We start from the raw sequence: 19,799 nt of genomic DNA, 5'->3' as shown, positions 1-19,799 counted from the left end.
CTTTTTTTAATACCGGAAGTGTGATTTAAAAATTTACATTAGAAAAAATTAAGTGGTTTTGGGGATAACTAGAAGCCAATAGTTTAATGACAAGCAAAAAAAAAAAAACCAACAAAAAACATTTTCTTTACATTTTGAAAAAGTTGAATATTAAAATAGAAAATTGATATTTCTATGTCCGCCATTCTAATTTTACCGGAAGTAAGGTTTTTAAAGAGATATGTCTTATACATTGTATCCATGAGAGGCACAAAAGAAAGGTTCCTGCCCAGTGTAATCATAGTAGCAATACATTAAAACACATTTCAATTACCCTCCCTAAGAATAAGCTTATTCTAGTACTATATCCGCCATGTTTGATATTACCGGAAGTAGGGTTTTTGAAGACATCTTATCTATATCATATATCCAAAAGTAGTACAAAACAAAGGTTGATACCAAATATTATGTTAGTAGCATGATAATAACACCTTTTCACTTAATAGCCTTCGATATAGGGCTGATTTAAGTATAATGTCCGCCATTTTGGATTTTACCAGAAGTGAGACATTTTTTTCCATATGCCTCCCTATCTGAAATGACAGAGTAATAGTTGAGGAAGATCTATGCCAAATTTCATGTTTGTAGCAGGATGTGCACAATTCGTCTGAAATATGCTTGTAGCCGCCGGACTAAAATGACTACACAGATTTGAAAATGTTGGAACGTTGGAATAATATAAAAAATAAATTTTGTGGTATAAAGGGGGAGATAAGTACCTAATAAGTTGGCATATTGCTGGCACAATGTTGACTTATATTTCTTTATTGGCATGAAATATCACTGATATTTTTTTTATAAACACTGTTTTAAATACTTTGAATTAGGCAAAATACAAATAATTTTCTAGTTCTAGGCACATATTATCGTAGTCTTATTTGGTATGACTTTATCATTTGAGTTTTTACTGAGTCCTCAATGCTCTTCAAACACAATCGTTATTCGCTAGATTATTTTACTTTTGACTTGATTGGAATTTTCATCCAAGTTAGATTAGAATTGTTAAAACTTTTCTATCAAAACTGAGGAGACGTTCATGTTAATCTGATTAAAAAATTATATAAAAGATATTTCCTTTTTCATATCAAACATGGGCTTCACACAAATATCACTTACAAACATTAGAAAAACATTTGTCGTACATCTTACAAATATCAATTAGAAATATTATCTTAAAATGTTCATGAAACAGTCTTTAACTAATATTTTCTAAATAAAATCGAAAAAATATATTGTTATGATGTTATTGAAATATTCATTAGATATTACCATTTTTATATTTTTAATTAGGACAAGAAAATTATATTGATGTTACATCAAAAAGAAATTTTATTATACATTAAACCTATGCTTTACATAGATATTAATCAAAAATGTTTTATAAATATTTCTTTTACACATCTAAAAAATATATATATTAAATGTTATATAAAAATGTCCATCAGATATTGATTAGATATTGTAAAGAAATATCTCCTCGGCATACAATTGTTCTCATTTATAAAACTGTCTATTTAATGTTTTAAAAACATCAGCAAAGAATATTTATCTATTTATTTTTAAAAATATTTACAAAAAATGTGTTTACATTAGCAATCAAACATTGGGATGAAATATTATTGTTAAAATATCATTCTGATGAAGAAAAAATGTCTATAAAATATGTTTTGGTAAATATTTTTGACAGACATATATAACCAGTCAATAATATCATGAAAATATTATGTGTTAGCTGGGAATTTAAACCTAAACAACAAATTTGAACAGTTGTTTGATGTTTAACAATAATATTTAGTACCTAAATGTATGTTTTAAATTGGTAACACCATGGACACGATTCTATCAAAGGATGACCTAAAATTGTTAAAATTGAAGGAACTCTTCATTTTCCCCATTCAGCGGCATATTTTAGAATATCGTTGCTACCATACTATAGAATAGAGGGCCACTTTCAAATGCTTTAAACAACGACATCATTTTTCAAAATGAGCTATAAAGTTTTATATGAAAAAATAAATGGGTGTTATGGGGCAAAATATTTTACATTGTATAGTATGGAAAAACACCAAGGAGTCGGAACATTTGACACAAATTCCCAAACCTCACATAAGTACATCCTGAAAACACTGATTTAAGAGTTACGTTGCACATAAAATTAGATGAAATATTTTATTTCCCAGCTGAGATAAAAAAAAAAGGGGGGGGGGGGAATGAGGAACCTTTTTTCCTATTTTGAAACTACGATGTTTTTACAAAGTTAAACTTTGCAGATGGAGGATTCGGGGTGGGGGCGAATAAGTCGTTCATCCTGGGATTGGACAAAGTATCGTGTTTAAGCATAAAATCGTCAAAATTATTTTGAGTCTCGCTACATTCGGTGATATTTTTTTTAAATTTTTAACGAATAACGCCCCTTTCCAAATTCAGGCACTGCCCCATAAGGTAAAAATAGATTTGAACTGTGCAGTATATCTGAGCAGAGACATATAATACTATGTCTCTGATCTGAGGTAGTTAATGCACACCTTTGCTGTGCATTATCCAGATTATGGCACAGTAAGAACAAAGAGATTGTACCCATGTCATGTGTTAACTATATGTATTTGTCTTGATTTTACCATTGTAACTGTGGATTAATTATCTTGATTTATTATTTATACCAAATATTCAATATGGTGTAGCTAGATAATATCACCACCATTGTTGAAAGTATTAGAAAAACGGATGGATCAGTGAACAAGGAATAAGTTAATGCCTTATATCAGATACTATATTTGATGTATGAAATAATTGTAAGGTTTCCATGTCCAACTAGAAGTTGTTATCTGACCTTGACCTCATTTTCATGGTTCAGTGGTAAAAGTTAAGTTTTTGTGTTTTGATCTTTTTTTATTTTATACTTCTGCAATAGGTCAACTATATTTGGTGCATAGAAATTTTCTATGATGTCAGCCTCACAGGGTTTATTTGACCTTGATCTCATTTTCACGGTTGTGTTTTGGTCTGTCTTTCTGAAACTATAAGCAAAAAGTCAATTACATAGTCTATGTACACTATTTACAAATCTGGCTTTAGAAAGTTACTGATCCAAACACCTGTTCCCTAAGACACCATTTTGAAGTGCCCTGAGCATGTTATGGAATGAAGCTCCTTTTTTAGTCAAGCAATCAGCAAGTTGATGTTTTGTTTCAATCCATTTGACCGATACTATTTGATGCATTTGAATTAATTCTCGAATGCTGCTAATTTCAAGCCTAAGCCCTTTTTCGAATACTTGTTTTGTTGATTTAATAGCATCCCACAATGAATGGCAGTCCGTTAGGCAAGTTATTGGCAATTGAGTTGGATCAGCTTTACCATACATAAGCTCTGTATACAGTGAAGCTATAAAAATACCACTGTCAATAGCATCAGCCATAGTCAGGGTTTCTGCTGCTAGAGTGCTTCTTGCCACTCTTCTTATTCTTTTTGATTGCCAAGTTATAGGCGAGAAAAGTCCATTTTCACCAACAAGCACAATGAAATGTCCTCCTTGTGTGCCTCCATCAGATAAATTACCAAGGGAAGAATCACTGAATATTACAAGTCTAATTGCATTATCATTTCCAAGTTTTTTGAATTTCAAAGTGACAGTTTCAGATTTAAGGTTCTTGATTATTTTGTTTGCTTCATTTAACGTTTGTACGTTTGCCTTTTTAAGAGATGAAGCAAGGTTTGATGCATCAAATATCACATCTGGTCGACTTTGTCTTGCAATCCAAAGTATTTGTCCAATTTTAGATTGTAAAAGTTCTCTTTCTTCTTTGATAAGAAGTTCTTCTTTGACTCCCATACGACTTTTTTCAAACGGTATAAACTTGAGACTATTTTGATAAGTGTTTTGTCTTAAATGCAAGTCATTTTCATGTTTTGATAATTCTATTCCAACATATGGGAATGACCCGTTTTTCTCTAATTCTTCTTTTCCAACACAAAATGTTGATCTTATGCTATTTATAACTTTCTCTTCAAATTCTTTTGATCCGCCCCATAAAAAGTCATCAACATGACAAGTAAGCACTCCTTCTACGCTGCCTTTATTGTTTTTCCAGAAAAATACAGCTGGGTCAACCTTGGATACACTGACGTTACATTGTTCAAGAACTTCTTTTACTCTATTATACCAACTAAGAGAGGCATCTGACAGACCATAGACACATTTGCGAAGTTTCCAGATAATATCTTTGCACTGAGCTTCCATTGGTGGTTTGACATAAATCTTTCTTTCTATTTCAGCTCCTTGTAAAAAAGCAGTTTTAATGTCCATTGTTCGTGTTTTCCAACTTCTTTGAGCTAGAATAGCTAGAACTAATCTTAGGGAATCTGTTCCACAAGTGGGTGAATCTTTCGGTATATCATCTCTATTAAATTCTTCAAATCCTCTCGCAACTAATCTTGCCTTATGTATTGTTCCTTCTGAGGTGTCCTTCAAACTACATATCCATCTCGTAGAAATACACTTTTGACCGGTATCTGTGCATTCTTCACAAACACTGTTGTTTTTCCATGAATTTAGTTCTTTTAGTTTAGCTTCCCTGAATGATACATCTTCAAAAATCATAACACTATCGTCATCAGAACTAGGAAGTTCTACTTCTGTAGCAACATTTTTTAATTCCTTTAACTTACTCATGTCAACTGAAATGTCTGCTCCTTTAAGTGTGATAGGTTCCAAGTATTGCAGGTTAAACCAGTTTTTATTACTTCCTGTTGCCTTTCCAGCGCGTCCAGTAACCTTTGCAACACACTGTTCACCACTTTCAGCATTTTTATATTTCACTGTTTGTCCTGTTTTCATATCTGCAAGTTTGGGTCGTTCTGTTCCTGCTATTGCATTTTCTACTTGTTCTTCATTATTTGCATTTTAATCTTGTCCTTCATTATTACCATTTTCAATCGTTTCAACATTACTATCACTATCATTTTCATTATCAGTGTCACTGTCACAATAATTTACAAATTTGTTTTTATGAACTGGCATTGACTTAGAAATAATCCTCTGAGCTTTTTTTTCTTGTTCAAAATTACCAGTATTTTTGTTTTCTTCTGTTTCAGGTATTGTTGATACCTTCGTTAATCTGCACTGATGCACTCTTACAAGCATACCACCATGTCTTACAAAAACAACAGCTCCATCCTGTCCAATCACAACGCCAGGCCCTTTCCACTCTTTGTTATCTGGTCTTTTATAGTAAACTTTATCACCTGTCTGGTAAATAATACCACTCGGACGAGTTTGTTTTCTTAATGCTCTGCGAATTCTTTCAGAACATTCACTTCTGGTAAAAGCTGTTCTAGCTGAGTGCAAGGTCTCAATATGTTTTCCAACAATTTCACTCATGGTGGTACCCTCAAGGGCAGGCAGCTTATCTATTAAAACACTAGGTAGGTTTGGATTGCGTCCATAAACTAACTGGTATCATGGACTATACCCATGTTCATTATCTAAAGCATTCTTTGCCATGAGGGCCCAACTTAAGGCTATGTCCCAGTCACAATTAATATCTGCTTTCAATTTGAGTAAGGTGTCTGTAAGAGTTTGATTATGTTTTTCTAGAAGCCCATTACTCCAAGGACTATAAGCTGCAGTAGTTTTCACTTCAATTTTAAAGTTCTCCGCCACTATATCTCGTACTTCATCATTATTGAATTCACCACCATTATCACTGTAAAGACGTCTTGGTGAACCATGTATTGAAATCCAAGATTCCAAAAATTTCTTGACAAATTCTGATCCTTTTTTTGTTTTCATAATACTCCCTGCACTAAAGCGTGTAAATTCATCAATTATATGAAGATACCATACATTGTGTTCTAGTTCATGCAGATCAACCGCTACTGTTTCATTAAACTCTGTTGCCAATGGCAGTCCAACCACAGGTTTAGAACTTGGTCTTTTGTTGGTCATACAAATGTCACAATTTTCACAAACAGATCGTAAAATATCTATTGTATCAGCATTGGTCATTCCAGCCTTATTCAGAAGTTTGGTTAAACGGTTAAATGTGGCATGTCCGAATTGTTTGTGTACTTTAACCAATGTCTTGCGTTTCTCTGCAGTACTCATGTCATCTGTGATATTAAGTACATTCTCCTCTATGTTAACATTCAAATTTTGTATTTGAGGTTTTGTTTTCACAATATTTACGCAATAATGTCATCTAGATGTGAACTCTAATTCCACTGGTTTGTTAAACATGATTGCCCTATCATTCTTTAAGTCCAGTACAGTACAAGCCTTCTTCAATGATGCCTTACTGAATAACAAAGGGATACCAGCTTTTACAATTTCAGTTTCAATTTTGCAATTGGTACTTCCTATCTGAGCAGGTATAGTGGCCCGCATAAAAGAGTTAACTACTTTCCCATCACCAAACTTAAACGTTCTACTACTTGTCACTGTAGTAATATCCCCAGTTCTCTCTAAAAGCTGTTTAAACCAATTTTCCCCACACACAGTACGAGTACATGCAGTGTCTATGATCGCTGAACATGCTGATTCAAGTACAAATATTTCACTGACAGGTGGCTGCTCTTTTTGTGAAAAGCGTGATGTTACAATTCTCTACAATTTCACTTTCAGACTCAACAAAATTAACAGAATTTACTTTGTCAGGACAGTCCTTAGCCCAATGAAAAACACTCTGGCAGATAGCACATTTTGTTCTTTTTCCAAAATTGTTTAAAGGATTAGTGCCCTTTTCTTTTGATTTACCCCCCTTTATTATGTTGTGTATAATATACTGGTTCTTGTTTAATTGTTATACTTGGAACATTACCAGTAATCTTTGAAGGTCCAGACACTCGTTCACCAAATATACGTTGCAATGCTGACTTCATAGAGGTATATTTAACATCACTAGATGCTGTTAAGGCTATTTGTTTGTCTCTGGAAGACAAGCCAGCATAATCTAATAGTTTGAAAGCAAGGACAGCTTCTGGGAGTGTCATGTCATATTTTTTAGATTTGCTATATCTTTTGTCGAATTCAATAATGTAGTCTGACATTGACAAATTTTCAGTTTTTACAAACGTATCAAAATTTTTGTAAGCTTCGTATGCTTTGTCCTTATCATCTCGTAAGAACGCCTTGTCTAATTGTGTTATCAGTTTGGCCATGCCGTCTTCCTTGGCCAGATCGGCAGCCGGGACATCCATAGCCACTTCCCGTGCATTTCCCGTAAGTGTAAGTGAAACAGCAAGTGCTTGTTTGTCAACTTTCAAATCAGTTACTAATTGCCAGACGGAAATTTCATTCTTCCATGTTTCGTAAGTCATTGACCTCGGGTCAAACGTAGGTGGATTCTTAAAACTTGTTGCCATTATGATCGCTACGCTCTGCTACCATCAAAAGATAATTCTATATAGTAATGGACTCACCAAGTTGTATCTGTATCTGTCGGGCGCCCTGCTCGAACTCCATGTGCAATAACAATCACGATTCCCGCCACTTGCGGGTCTGACTAAAAACCAAAGTCCGGAACTTCCTAATATACGGAACTTAACAGTTGTATGGAATGATTGTAAGGTGCATTTTGTCTTGTCTGGCAGGTTTCATCTCACCATGACCTCATTTTCATGATCCCTAATGTCAATGTTTAGTTTTCATACTCAAGTTTGTTTCATAGATATTTTAAACAATAGGCAAACTATATTTAATGCAGATTGATTGAAAGGTATACATGCAGTCAGTCGGCATGCTTCATCTAATCTTGATCTAATTTTCATTAGTGAATGGTTAAGTCTGTTTCTTAACAATCATATGTGGTGTATTAAATGATTGTAAGGTGTACATGTGTTTCCTGTTTGGTTTGTATGACATTGACCTTATTTATTTGGATCTTGTTTAGTTTACTTGATACTTGTAATAAAGATTTACATTTAGGTCTATCCACATAAAATCAATAGTATTTTAGTACAGAAGGTGACACATTTCAGCATGTACACTTTTGTTTAATATAGATCTGACTATTTCATGTTTGAATGGTTTTACACTAGTCATTTTGGACCCTTTAGAGCTTGCTGTTCCATGAGAGCCAAAGTTCCTTGTTGAAGGTCATACTTTGACCTACAAGGTTTACTGTTACAAATTGTGACTTGGATGGACAGCTGTCTCATTGGCACTCATACCTCATCTTCTTTGATATCTTCTTACTAATAACCAAACTTTAACCTGGATCACTGATGTATTGAATGAGGTAAGGTGATACCTGTCTGAGTGACATGTAGAAATTGTAAGGAACCTATATAATAAATACAGTTATCCTATTACTCATAACCAGTGAAAGATTCGAATGAATCAAACTGCTTGTAAGCACTGAACAATAAAGATTGCTTCAATTTATCAGTGGGAAGTTAAAATATTGCATTGGTTGTAGTTGCTTTAACAGCAAGCCAATTCTAGACAACTCCATTTTTTCAAAGATGATTTTAACAATGACATCATTCTATGTTTAGAACAGATATTAGATCGCTGCACCTTGCAAAATTTATGTTATGTGTAACATCATTTTGTGCCTGGAATATCTGAGCATATATTACATTGATAAATTTCTGGAAATGTTCATGGATAGGATGTACAGAATGTTAAGATAAATGCACTATATTTTGTGTATCAAAAAGGTAGTGATAAGCCTTGGAATATTTAGCTATCAAGTCAGTCCCGTAAGGTTTTGATTGCATTTCATGCAATCTTTACCTAAAAAACTAACCTTTTTTGTCAAGCAGTCGCTGAACCATACAAATGTGGTCAACAACAATTGATTTATGACAAACCGAATATGAATAACATAAGGCATCTGTATACAAGATATGTGGCCATATGTCATTTACACTGTATAGTATAGCTGAATACAAATGGTTTACACTGCTATCAAAATTGTCCATTTGACAAGTGAAGAATTATTTGTACAATTTCAGGCAAATTATCTCCCATTAATACTAACATTGGCCTAAAGGGGTGATCAATAGTTGCTTATATCCACATCTTTCTTTAATATGTGTCTCTGGTGACTTTTGCACATCTTTTTAATTTATGTAGTGTATCACTGATGATGTTAATTTTTTTGTTGATTGTTTAAGTTGTAATATTAACATAGTTCATGTGTTTTCTTTTTTCTATGTTTCTTTGCATTGTTATAGATAACTGGAGATAAATAAACAAGTGGAAATAGCAAATCATTGAGAAATAAAAAATAAACATCAGTTATAGTATTGCTGAAACATTTATTTATTTTTTCATAAATTTCACACCCTATTAACACAGGGATGAATATAAATAATATCTGATATTAATTGTACATTTTTAAAAATATGGAACCAGTTATATTTCAACTTGCATACAAAATTCTATAAATAGGATACTGAAAGACAATGAAAGTTAATTGTGATATGTTAAGATCAACATCTGGTACCCTTGTCCAACATATTATTTAGTACCAGATTTACTACATCGTAAATATAAAAAAGATGTAAATTTTGCTGTGTATTCTGCCAAAAAGATTGTTTTATCTTTTAATAGATATAGACAAACTGACCAATTAACGTCTTGCATACAAATGAGCCAAAAAATTGTCCAACTGTTATAATAAATCTATAAGTAAATGTAATTCTTAATACTCCATACTAACTTAAAAGTTAATTTAGCAGCACTCAAGGACATAATCAATTGTTTCACGTCAATTTCAATATGGTATTTAATTTAATAAAGACCTCAACAAGTAAACTTTTTGATGATACAGTTGCATGGTTGGACATTTATTAGGAACTTTCTTAAGTTTTTTTCTATGTAGAATTTGAAATATCTTTCAAGTTGTACAGAAATATAAAAAAGAAAAATGAAATCTGAATATAGTATAGGATTCTACTCATTAACAGGGCATATCAAATTGTGTTGTAGCACTGAATGAAAACCTCCATTGTGCAATGTGAATTTCATATTTTGAATTGAATTATCTCCCTTTGTCAACAATGAAACTATGAGTAGAAAATATTGTTGGTCTTGTGCAACATTGAAAAAAATCTTGCAATATGTTTATGCCAGCCACATGCAAGTGAAAATGTAGTTTAATTGGGTACTTAAATAATAAAATATTAAATAAGGACACCAGATGTATATACATACAGATATGTCGACATTACAAACAATATTGCATGATATAGGTCATAATAGGAATGTTGTTACATATCACAATAAACAATATGAAAAATACATAATCTTGGATAAAAGCTCACCTGAATACACAAATATGTCTCATTTGAGTCATGATGATTTGCATGAGTTATTTCCCTTTGATATGCATGAATTATGTCCCTTTGATGTGAAGGAGTTATACGTCCATTTCAACAGAAAGAGACTGACATAATTTTTACAATTAAATACTTTGTTATCTAATCATGCAAATTTATATTCTTTGCTGGTCTATTCAACACTTCCCCAACATACTGTTTGAAAGTCTGTGAAGAGAATTTATGGAACTCTAGCAAGCCTTTCATTTGAATATGAAATACTTTCAGTTTTAAATTCGGCAACTGATTCGTTAAGGAAATGTTTCCATGTTGACATATATTTTTAAAGATTTTGTCTCATTCAATAATTGTGAGCTTCAAACAATAACCATGTGATCTTTATATAATAACAAGGTGAGTTTAAAATATTAACCAGGTGAGCCTTAAAAAAACAATCTACACATATCCATTACAATATAGATTATCACATATCTAAGTGAGACAATGTTTTATATCTGTAACAAGGTTAACTTATAACACAATATAATTGTATCAGAAAGGTAGGAAATGTCGGAACAAAACTTTTCTCTTTAGCACTTTGTCCTGAGATATGAATACTGTGGATTCATTATTATTCGTTGGATACCAATTTTTCGTGTATTTAGTGGGTACAGATGTACCATGGAATTAATTTTTCAATAAATTACAACTTTCCCTCCAATAGGTTTGTACATACACACTATGCACGAAATTAAATATCCACAAACATGTAGCTTTTCCTAAATCAACGAAAATTGTTACCCACGAAAATTAACGAATTCACAGTACGTATTTTCAGATCACAGACTCTAGGAATGTCATGATTATTTATCATCAATAGCACTTCTTTCAAAATGATGTAAGTTAGATACACGAAATACAAAAATCAGATCTTTTAGAAATACAATGGAGATTTTTCTTCTGGATAAAAATTGATTTTGAATGTCTTTTATAAGCGGATACTAAAATTTAGAAAAATTCTTATCATTTCAAAATGAAATATTTGGAAAATGTGTAAGAAATTATATGTAAACGTAACAGGTCCATAAATCAAATGGTAAGTTAAAATTTACAATTGTCTCATTAATCAGACTTTTATACATAATAATCTGGAAAGTATCTTTAACAGCACTGATCAAATTATTCCAACAGAAAAAAAGTCCAAAAACAATGAATCTTTAAAGACAGATTTTAAGCACAATTGTCATTACTTTTTTATTCTAACACAGGATTCTACATACTATAATATAAGAATGTACTTTTAATTGATTGTAATTGCATCTTTATTATTTAAATTAATATGGGTAAATCTCATTAGATTAATGCTATCATACAAATATCCATTCTTAAGGATCCAAAACCAATCACAGTCTTTTGGTGTTTGCAGTTGTAAAAATTTATTCAAAATTTCACTGAAACTGTGAATTTACTGATATGTATCTGTTGTTGAATTTATAACAATTTTACATTGATAATAAAAATAGAACCAAATAACAAAACATGAATTAAAAGACGACACAAATCTTCAATAAACTGGTTAATATGTAAAGTTGTAAGGTCAAAATTTGCATAAGGTAAAGATTAGGAAAAATACATGAATACAAAATCACATGAAGTATGATGAGTTATCTCCCTTTCAATGTTGATCCAAATATTGCAGTGCAGTCACCAATCTGATCATTGAGCCAAGTGTTCAAATATCCCAGTTATTGCAGATATATTCCATTCAAACGCTATACCTCACTGAAACAAAAATAAAATAACATTAGATATGGTGAACCTCTAAAACATGTTTTTATTCTTTGTCTCATTTTACCATTAATCTGAACTGGCCAGCTGAAACCCCGGTTTCAGGATTTTCTAGCTGTGCTGAAGACCAATTGGTGACCTTGTGCTGTTTTCTGCTATTTGGTCGGGTTATTGTCTCTTTACCAGTAAGTGTCCTTGTTTAAGTTTTTTTCCTACAGAATTTGTGTTGTTGTCTCATGTTGGCAGTTGTCATTTTTTTCACAACTAGCCAAGACTTCAGTTACCTTTTATTTTGGTTTTGTGTTTTCTGGTTAGGTCTTTAGTGAATTTTACCAGCAAACTTTTTATTCTTACAATTTAAATAAGTAAAACAGATTTTTACAGTATAATCAAGAGTTGATGTAACCTAAAGTTCACGGAAAGCTATCTTAAATTAAAATAACCTAATACAGCATAGGGACTCAGACAAAAATACAGAAAGGAAAACATAATGCACAATAATATCAAAAGCAGGACATAAAAATTTCAACTTTCTTGAAGTTAAAGATAAATATACAAAATCAAAGGTGTGTTTTAATGTAGCTCTGTGTTTTTATATTGTGTTTATGTTGACCATGACCTTACCTTGCTTCTACATCAGCACTAAGTAACAACTGACGTTTCATTTTCAACAAGTGTGTACTTGAGTATTTATTTTTATCCATTGTTGGCAAGTCAACGGAGGATATTCCATCTTTTCTTTCACTAGTAGTCAATTCCTTAAATAGAATAGCAATATCTGTCGTGGATTTAGACTTTGTACGATCATGTTCAGATATATCATGATAATCATCTTCACTATGCCGAGATTCATAAATAGTACCGATATCACTTGTGTTGTAGTCCGATTCCTCACAAATATCACCCTCTGGACTTAAATGTAATGAATTTGTTGAACTAACACCACTAGAACTATGTATACTCCTGAGAGAATCCGAACTTTGTATTTTGTGTTTTAGAACACCTTGTCTTTCTTCATTCTGATCTGTAGTTCCAAAATTCCACGAAAGTCTTTTATAAATACTATTATCTTTATCGTCAACTCTATTTAAATCCTGAATAGCATCTGCTGTGTGATAACGTTTTTCCGATCTTGACGATCGTCTTTGGTTTATTTTGGCTTTGAGATTATCGTCTACAATATCTGGTAATGATGAATCACTATTTGCAGAAGAAACATTTGATGACGGTATTTTTAATCGTTCATCATCGGGAGAATTATCCACAAAAGCTGGCACTGAATAAGAAGTTTGAACTTTGCCATGTTTTTTCCTATCGTCTTTTGTCACACTGTTGGTAAAATGTTGAGACTTAATGTCCTGGTCTGAGCTTGACTTTGACAATGCATTGGGTGAGAGAAGTTCAGAAGGACTTGGTTCACCGTTCGTAATATAATTATCACCATTTGCAATTGTCCGAGAAATAACAACATCGGGAGGATTATCATCTGATTGATGTAATGGAGTCACATGTATTACTTCCTCTTCAACGGTTACTGGTACAAAATACGGTTCTGAATTCTTACATTCCCTGGACAAATTACGATATATATCCTGGGCTTTACGTATATGTTCTATCCAGATATTTATAGCACGTTGATCTGCATGGAATGTAAACGCTGATATAGGAATGTGATACTCATTCAGATAAATTAACAGGAAACTTCCTGAAAAACAAAAATCAAATAATAAGATCAAAAAAATGCCTTTAACATATATATATTTTTCTGGAAATCCATGTGGTATTTCTTGTTGTTCAGCTTTTTATTTGGTGATTGCTTAAAATTCAATTTCATCTGGTCTGTAAGAACTGAGTTCTTCTTTGAGTGGAATTTTCATAAGAGAATATTTTTTTCTGCTATTTCAACTTAAGTAATTGTTATATTTCATTGATGCATAAAATGACAAACTGATTTAGTTGTCTTATTCAGCTCATTGGTTTTAAAAATTTTATGTTTCTCCATATATATGTTTGGCTTATATATAAATATCAGGCTAAAAATGTCATATCTGAAATTTGCAGAAGAAATTTTTTTATCATCCCTTGCCGGGATTCGATTGCATATATTTATTCTTCGTGATCACCATTAAATTAGTCCTACCTTTATCTTTAAGCTCATGTACTATAAGCCTATCGACCCTCATTGGAGGTTTTATAATTTTATATTTCTCCATACATTTACTTTGTCTATGTATCATTACTATAACATTAAATCAGTCTTACCTCTATCTTTAAGCTCATGTACTATAAGCCTATCCACCCTCATTGGAGGTTTTATAATTTTATATTTCTCCATACATTTACTTTGTCTATGTATCATTACTTTTACATTAAATCAGTCTTACCTTTATCTTTAAGCTCATGTACTATAAGCCTATCCACCCTCATTGGAGGTTTTATAATTTTATATTTCTCCATACATTTACTTTGTCTATGTATCATTACTTTTACATTAAATCAGTCTTACCTTTATCTTTAAGCTCATGTACTATAAGCCTATCCACCCTCATTGGAGGTTTTATAATTTTATATTTCTCCATACGTTTACTTGGCCTATGTATCATTACTATAACATTAAATCAGTCTTACCTTTATCTTTAAGCTCATGTACTATAAGCCTATCCACCCTCATTGGAGGTTTTATAATTTTATATTTCTCCATACATTTACTTTGTCTATGTATCATTACTTTTACATTAAATCAGTCTTACCTTTATCTTTAAGCTCATGTACTATAAGCCTATCCACCCTCATTGGAGGTTTTATAATTTTATATTTCTCCATACGTTTACTTGGCCTATGTATCATTACTTTAACATTAAATTAGTCCTACCTTTATCCTTAAGCTCATGTACTATAAGCCTATCGACCCTCATTGGAGGTTTTATTAATTTTATATTTCTCCATACGTTTACTTGGCCTATGTATCATTACTATAACATTAAATCAGTCTTACCTTTATCCTTAAGCTCATGTACTATAAGCCTATCCACCCTCATTGGAGGTTTTATAATTTTATATTTCTCCATACGTTTACTTGGTTTACATATCAATAATAAATCTGTGAAAAGTAAACATTCTACGTCCATCTGAAAAATAAAATGAAATAATGTATATTTACTTCAATCATCTCAGTATATTGTTTTTTTTTAAATGGCTGCTTTACAAAACTTTTAATTCTTCAAAAACTAAGGATTTTTTACCTTAGAGAAAGATAACATTGGCTGTATTTTATCAAAGCATTTCAGATTTTTTTTTATCCTAAACACTTTTTTACTTTGTTTTTTATTTGGCCTATGAGCTTTTTTTATTTGATCATCACTGACATGACTGATAAGTGTTTTGTAGAAGAAACGCTTGTATGAGGTCCACTATTATAAGCCTGGTATGTTCGATGATTTTTTTTTTACATAATAATTAATTGAAAACTTTGAGTGATGAAAAGTATTCAATGAGTGGCCTAACAATCTTATTTACAACGGCCTGTATGAATACCTTGGATTAGTTTTTTTCCTATTTATTACCTTGACTTTCATTATGTCAATCAGTTATGTCAGAATAAAAATCAAACTATATCTTTTTGTATGCATTCTCACTTTATTTTTAAGGTAACTTCGTAAACAACACGTAATGCTTCAGTTGTATGACGTCAGGGAAGTAAAACTTCAGAATTTATTACATAAAAAGAATGGTTTTTATTGACTTCTTATTTGATATACTTGTAAATAGATCATTAAAATATATTTATTACTTGGTTGCAATGTAATACTGTGATCTCCTAGTCAAATTTATATTTTTGTTTCACAAATAGCAACAAGGTCTATAAACTTTGATGCACAATTTGAATTGAATATGGAATTAAATTAAAGTAACTGACTATCTGATATATTTTTTGTTGAAAAAAATGTAATTGAAATCTTTCAAGTTTTTATCAAATTTTGCAAAGAGGAAGGAGAAGATGTAGTGTGTATGGAGAGAGTATTGTTGAAACAGTTTGTGAAAGCCTTATGTAGAATCACAAATCCTTTTTGGGTTCAAATTATGTTATTTCACAGTAAAATCAAAGCCATGCCACCTTAAAAAAATAAATCAAATACAAAGAAATAATGGCAATGACCTTAATTTAGAATTGTGTAGGGTTTGTAAATATCTCTACATATATTTACTATAAGTGACAACAAAATTTCAAAATGCCAAAATTTCACCTTTTAGTTCCAAACACCTACCCTTGATGCATTATCCTTCAGTTTTAAAACTGATTGCATGATTAGTGAGCGTGTTTGTGAAGCACTACATCCTGGCATCGGAGCTCTAAGGTCAAAGTTTGTATTGTATTCCTGTATATATTTAAGTGATTCATCATTAGGAGCCTCGACTGCATCATAAGATTCAATCTTTGTAATAATGGACGCCAATCTCTCTTGATCATGTCGATGTTTTAATGTTAAATTTACACTTGAGACAAACTTATCCACACTGGCAATCTGAAATGAAACAAGAATGTGTCCATAGTACACGGATGCCCCACTCGCATTATCATTTTCTATGTTCAGTAGACCGTGAAATTGGGGTCAAAACTCTAATTTGGCAATTAAATTAGAAAGATCATATCATAGGGAACATGTGTACTAAGTTTGAAGTTGATTGGACTTCAACTTCATCAAAAACTACCTTGACCAAAAACTTTAACCTGAAACTTGCACTATTATTTTCTATGTTCAGTGGACCGTGAAATTGGGGTCAAAACTTTAATTTGGAATTAAAATTAGAAAGATCATATCATAGGGAACATGTGTACTAAGTTCGAAGTTGATTGGACTTCAACTTCATCAAAAACTACCTTGACCAAAAACTTTAACCTGAAACTTGCACTATTATTTTCTATGTTCAGTGGACCGTGAAATTGGGGTCAAATAAGAATGCAATTGAGTTCAATTTCAAGAAATCAGTAAACTTTCCGTATTTTACTTAGACAAGAAACTTTTAGATAATACTCTGATTGAGCATGTTGCATAGTTAATAAAGCAATGATCAAAATATTAAGTATCTCAGCAAAAATGTAAAGGAACAAAAGAAAGAGATTCAGAATACCAAATACTGAGATGAGTAGCTTGACTTCATATACTGTAAATTCACAAAATAATTGTGTTCATTTATTTTTGTGATTTCATCATTTAAGGCAAAAATGCCATTATAATTTTTGGATACTGAGAAAAATCCCACTTTATTCATATAAAAAATATCCAAGATGTGAGTTTTAATTATTGTGATTACAACCCTGTCACATTTTTTTTTGCAATAATAAAAACATCACAATAATTTCTGAATTTACAGTACTATCTAGAACCTATAACTTGTAGTTGATATAAAACAGACAGGCCAATTTGTAAACAGTGTACTTCCTTCTGTGAAGAAGGGGCACAATAACACAATCTCTGCTTTTCTAAAGATGACAATATATTTACCATTTCCAGGAGTGCTCTTCTTTGTTTATCCTCCTCTGTTTTCCTGAGGATGGCTTGTAATAACAGTGAGTATTTAGTGATCCTCTGCATCGGCTTGACTAGTAAATCTGTTAACTTGAGACGTTTACATTGAGGTTGTGACTCGGCCCACTAAAAAAGGAATTTTTTAGCGTGTGACTCAATGTTCTAAGAAACAGATGCACACACACGAGATCCAAATGTATATTTTTTCTCAACAATATTTATCAATCAAATGTAATTATTAAAACACACAAAAAACAACTTCAAACCAAAGAAAAAAAATCAACATTTTGTCAATGTAACATATACATATTTTATAAATGCAAAAATATGTCATATTTATAAGTCTAATTTTATAACAACTCTTTAGAATTCCATGTCTAGGTAAAAAGAACTAAGCATTTAAAAAGTTGATGTCATTTTTATAATGTCACATTTTGTTGCATTTCTAAATTCTTGTACATGTGCTAAAGGTCTACTGAAACTTGACATCTATTTCATAACTCTGTAGAACTAATAAATAAAGTAGAATAGTATGTGGCATATAGCCCACTCTCTGTTGACTTTGTTTACCAAATGTAGTAACAAAGCAATAACAATCTCAAATTCATGTTATGTCTCTTTTTTTTTCTAATGAAAATAATTTTTTTAATTTTTAGTGTTTCCAATCAACGTCAGAAAATAATATCAGCTTTTTCGTATTCAGCTCAAAATTGTTAAAGGGGTTGATAAAATTAGCATTCACTAGTTTCTAAGCTTCCTACAAAAATGTTTATATATTCTCTGACATTTACCTTAAATTGTATATTAAATGATAAACTGGAGATTTCAGGTGTAAACATTTTTCTCACACTACGTGTAAATTGATTTCACACACTAAGTGCAAACTGATTTCACTCACTACATGTAAGCTGATTTCATGCACTACATGTAAACTGATTTAACACACTAAGTGTAAACTTATTTAACACTATATGTGTCAACTTACCACAACATAAGTTTTAAATAAATCATTTTCAGCATATCTAGCTTTAATAAAATCTGTCGATGATTTCTGCTCTACACAGTATTTTATATAAGGTGTAAATGTTTCTGGAAACTGAAAAAAATCTTTTCTAATTAGCAATTATCAATTGATCATAATTAAACATAAGTATGCAAATACATAATAGTTAATTTTTTTCAAGTATTATACATTCCACATAATTCTTAAAGCTGTTTTATATAAAACACCAATCAACTGTGAATCAAAAAGCCTCTCCACATCAACAGCTTTTAAAAAATTGTACGTTCACTAACGAATATCCAATAAAATGTTATATTCCTTCCAAATATCTTCACCACTACACAGTAACAATATATTACATGCTACATGTGGAGCAGGATCTGCTTACCCTTCAGTAGCACCTGATCTGAACACCCTGAGTTTTTGGTTGGGTTCCTGTTGCTCAGTCTTTAGTTTTCTATGTTAAGTTTTGTGTACTGTTGTTGGTCTCTTTGTCTGTTTGTCTTTTTTAGCCATGGTATGGTCAGTTTATCTCAACTTGTGAGTTTGAATATTCCTTTGGTATCTTTCGCCTCTCTTTCATACCTTTGGAACATAAAACTCATGTGCAATCTATTTAAACAATGAAACAAATAATTTAAATACAATACCTTTTTAAAACCATCTCTCATTATAGATGGATTTAAGGGGAGGCGACTCTCTCTAGCTTCCTCTAACACTGGGACTAATGTCGACTCCCAGAAATCACAGTTTACACAAACTATTTCACCAACATTGCTTAATTGCTCAGTTTTAATCTAAAAAATAAAGTTTTAATAAGTGAGGGTCAGACTAAAATAAGATTCATTACTCCAATAATTGTTTGGCCAATATAGATGATTATTAAAGATCGTTCTTGATAGAAATTTGAAAAAAAACAAGATATTTCAGGAATCATTATCAAAATGGTTGTCAAATATTCTGATGTTTTACAATGTAAACTCCCTAACAAATTAAAATGACACATTAAATTACAAGATGTTTACAGTTACGGTTCTTACCTCCGACAGAAGTCCTTCACTTTGTAAATTTAATATCACACATAAAAATAGCTGAAAAGAAAAACAAAATATTTAAAGCTCATATTGTCTATAGAAATCAGATATATGTTATGTTATTGTAAGCTCATAATACAT

General features: G+C 31.5%; 1 protein-coding gene across 1 annotated transcript in view; it reads right to left on the bottom strand.

Moving 5' to 3' along the window:
* Positions 1-9,283: 9,283 nt before the first annotated feature.
* The window catches only part of LOC139500754 (pleckstrin homology domain-containing family G member 5-like), a 76,061-nt gene continuing 65,545 nt past the window's right edge, over positions 9,284-19,799 (bottom strand). The window contains exons 13-20 of the mRNA XM_071289588.1: positions 19,665-19,715; positions 19,275-19,421; positions 18,607-18,717; positions 17,598-17,747; positions 16,359-16,616; positions 15,089-15,221; positions 12,718-13,798; positions 9,284-12,087 (exon numbers count right to left, since the gene is read on the bottom strand). Coding sequence (XP_071145689.1) covers positions 12,078-12,087; positions 12,718-13,798; positions 15,089-15,221; positions 16,359-16,616; positions 17,598-17,747; positions 18,607-18,717; positions 19,275-19,421; positions 19,665-19,715 — 1,941 coding nt within the window. The 3' untranslated portion in view covers positions 9,284-12,077. The remainder of the gene's footprint in view (positions 12,088-12,717; positions 13,799-15,088; positions 15,222-16,358; positions 16,617-17,597; positions 17,748-18,606; positions 18,718-19,274; positions 19,422-19,664; positions 19,716-19,799) is intronic.

The sequence above is a fragment of the Mytilus edulis genome, chromosome 13, assembly GCF_963676685.1.
Source record: "Mytilus edulis chromosome 13, xbMytEdul2.2, whole genome shotgun sequence".
Taxonomy (NCBI): domain Eukaryota; kingdom Metazoa; phylum Mollusca; class Bivalvia; order Mytilida; family Mytilidae; genus Mytilus; species Mytilus edulis.
Note: the sequence above shows the minus strand (reverse complement) of the source record. Positions and strands in the feature narration are given on the sequence as shown.